Here is a 3064-nt window from a genome sequence, read left to right as displayed (position 1 = left end):
TCTCTGCTGTAAAGACAACGAGGGTGCTCTCTCTGCCCTACTTCGTTTTTCCTGTTTCCTTACTCCTCTTCCTTCCTAGCCGCCCCATGTGGATTCAAAGTTGCAGCTTAGTGCAGACAAAGGGAATATAAGGCAAAACGACCAATGTGGAATTGAGAGAAGAGAAACAAGGAATTCCAGAGGCTGGGGGGAGAGTGAGGAAAAGAGAAAGTGATTACAATTTATCACTTTAACCTAATATTTAACCTAATGAAAACAAAATCTTATCTGGAATTTGGAAGTCAATATTTTGACAGCTGGTTCAGTACCCTTTTCTTTGTTTTGACAGTCTGAGAATAATCCAATGGGTGTGGCTTAAAGACATCGGTCACGTGTGGAATTGGAATTGGATGTTACACAAGCAACAAAGTAAATGTCTGTGCAATATATCCGCTTTATGCACTCAAGCAGAGAAGAAATCCACAAAGACTCACCAGTCTCCTGGTCTGCAGAGAAGACAGAAACAACATGAGCACAGCAGGAAAAGTAAGCAAAAAATATATTACTCTTGGTAATATATTCTCATCAATATAACAAAGAAAGGAATACAGTATTTGATGAATAATTTAAAATTATTATCTAAATTAGAAATGATACACTGAAATATGATGTGCAATATACACCTCAATATGTAATGTATACTGAACTGCAGGGGAAATAAGCTATTCTTAAAAATCTTGCACCGGGCCCTCCGCCCCTGGGGCGGCTTCGAGCGCGGGCCCTGGGCCCCGCCGCCTTCCAGGGCCGCTGCTCCGCGGGCACATGGAAGGGAGTCGCCCCATTCCGGCTCCCGGAGCTCCCGCCGGCTTGCAGGACCCGGCAGGTACCTCTCGGCCGCGGCTCACCCTTTTCTTTCCCTCCATGAGAAAGAAGCCAGCTCTATCTGACGCAGCAATCCTGATGGTGATCTCCTCCAGGAACACTGGCTGGTTGAGGACATGTTCATTTTTGAGAATGTGGGCTTCACCAAGGACGTGGGCAACATCAAGTTTCTGGTCTGCGCAGGTTCCCATGAGTAACTGAGGGTAGGGGTACCCAGCTCCACCTCCAAAGATAAACCTGCTCCCCACAAGAACTGGTCTTTAATGTGGTCTAACTGTTCCGCTGCCTTCTTCTCTGTGCTAATATAAATACGGAGTACCAGCATGTCCACTTGAACATGCAGAGGGTTAATCCCGCTTCCTAAAGCCTCACGAACATGCCTCCTGCTTAGTTCACTTTGCATCACATTTCCTAAGCTCCTTTTTCCCCCAGTTTTGGGACACTGTGCTTACCTCCACAAATCTCATCTCTTCCCTGGCATTCTGCCTAGGCTTTGTTTTGCCCAGGGGATCCCTCTTTTTCTAGAAGAGCAGTATTCAACCTTTTAGCTATGTCGACATGTAACAAAAGATGCTTATGTACTAATAGTTGAAAGTCTGCCTTTTTCTCATTCAATAAGGCATACAAATATCTGACAGTGACTTCGTTGTATAGCTACCCTTGTGATCTACGGTAATTTAATCTTTCTAAAAGTAAAGCATTTACAAAACTCAGTATTTAAACCACTAACCAGAAACATTACTTGGGATGCATCTCTAATACCATGTTTGAGCACCTCTGCTCTAGGTTGAGAATGACATTTTATTGTGAAGATGGATGTGGTCCCTCTTCCCTTGAAATCTTGTGGTTTCTTTTTATATTAACTCCCCACTGCTACAGCCTAGAAGGTGAGAAGCAGATTTTTAACCCCATCTGGCAGCCACTCAAGGAAAACCCAGCCCTGGCTGTTTACCCAGGCTGTCTTGGAATGAGAGTGCAGGGTGTAGGATATGAGGGTTAGGCCTTTGCCAGATTATACACGAGTTTATAATTTGCTTTATCTGGACAGGTAACTTTCTTCCTTTGTTCATAGGCAAGAAGATCTTTAATGGACAGTATCATTTACTGAACCTACTAGGCATGGTCCTCATGGAGTTTTGGTTCAACTGGAATCTCTGTGCCAACCCAGGATACAAACTTCCATCCAGATGCCTCTATTTCCATAGCTCCAGGGCTGCTCTAACAGTTTGATATCAGCAGACTTGTTTAAGCCTTCAACTTGATTTCCAACTATTCCATCATTTCTATTCTGAAATGACTCACCGTCATAGAAGGAAGTTCATTATATAACCAAGGTTTCAGGTATCCTCCTGTAACCACCTCTACCATTCAGGAGGACTAAAGTTGAAATAAGTACTAAATAGAAGCCTCACCATCTGAAGTCCCTTCCGTTGTTTTCTAGTTGCTTCCTCCTTCCTTTACCCCCATTCTTTCTAAGGGCTCCCCCACTGCAGTGCAAACTGGCCTTGGGCACTGTTTTGCAACCAACCTACTACCCTGGAAAGGTGGCTTCCTTCTCCAATCAGCCTGAATGAGCTTCAGTAAGCAATTGAGAAAACTGTGTTTTTCCGGCAAACGGTCACATTTCCATTTTTATGGCATCTAGAGAAAAACAGAGTTATCCAATCAAGTCAGGAGCATAACCCAAGTAGATGCCTCTAGGGGCACATGGCCCCTCACATCACAAGCCAGAACCTAAGCTAAGCACTTTTTAAAATGAGTTTGAGACTAGCCTGTGCAACATAGTGAGACCCCATCCCTATTAAAAAAATGAACAAAATTACCTGGGCATGGTGGTGTATACCTGTAGTCCCTGCTCCTTGGGATGCTAAGGTGGGAGGATCACTTGAGCCCCAGAGATGGTGGCTGCAGCAAGCCAAAATCACACCACTGGCACTCCAGCCTGGGCAACAGAGTGATACCCTGTCTCAAACAACAACAACAAATATATATATATATATATATATTGACTTGAATAGGAAACCATAGTATTTCATTGTTTTCATTTGCATTTATTTTACTTCTAGTGAAACTTTTATGTACTTATCAGTCATTTCTGTTTCCTTTTTTGAAAACTGCCAAATGTTGCCCTAGTAGCCAAAAATATCAAGTTGCTATTCTGCCTTTTCAGTTTGATCTGAAAGAAATAAAGGCATTTAAGCAA

At 43.2% G+C, this 3064-nt stretch overlaps 1 protein-coding gene across 1 annotated transcript in view; it reads left to right on the top strand.

The window, feature by feature from the left end:
* Positions 1 to 327: 327 nt before the first annotated feature.
* LOC108523706 (alcohol dehydrogenase 1A-like) overlaps positions 328 to 3064 on the top strand; it is a gene marked incomplete at its 3' end in the record, with an annotated part of 9049 nt that continues 6312 nt past the window's right edge. The window contains exon 1 of the mRNA XM_017864452.1: positions 328 to 525. Coding sequence (XP_017719941.1) covers positions 508 to 525 — 18 coding nt within the window. The remainder of the gene's footprint in view (positions 526 to 3064) is intronic.

This window comes from Rhinopithecus bieti, unplaced genomic scaffold (genome assembly GCF_001698545.2).
Source record: "Rhinopithecus bieti isolate Rb0 unplaced genomic scaffold, ASM169854v2 scaffold_77280, whole genome shotgun sequence".
Classification (NCBI taxonomy): Eukaryota; Metazoa; Chordata; class Mammalia; order Primates; family Cercopithecidae; genus Rhinopithecus; species Rhinopithecus bieti.
This window is presented reverse-complemented; position numbering and strand designations above follow the sequence as displayed.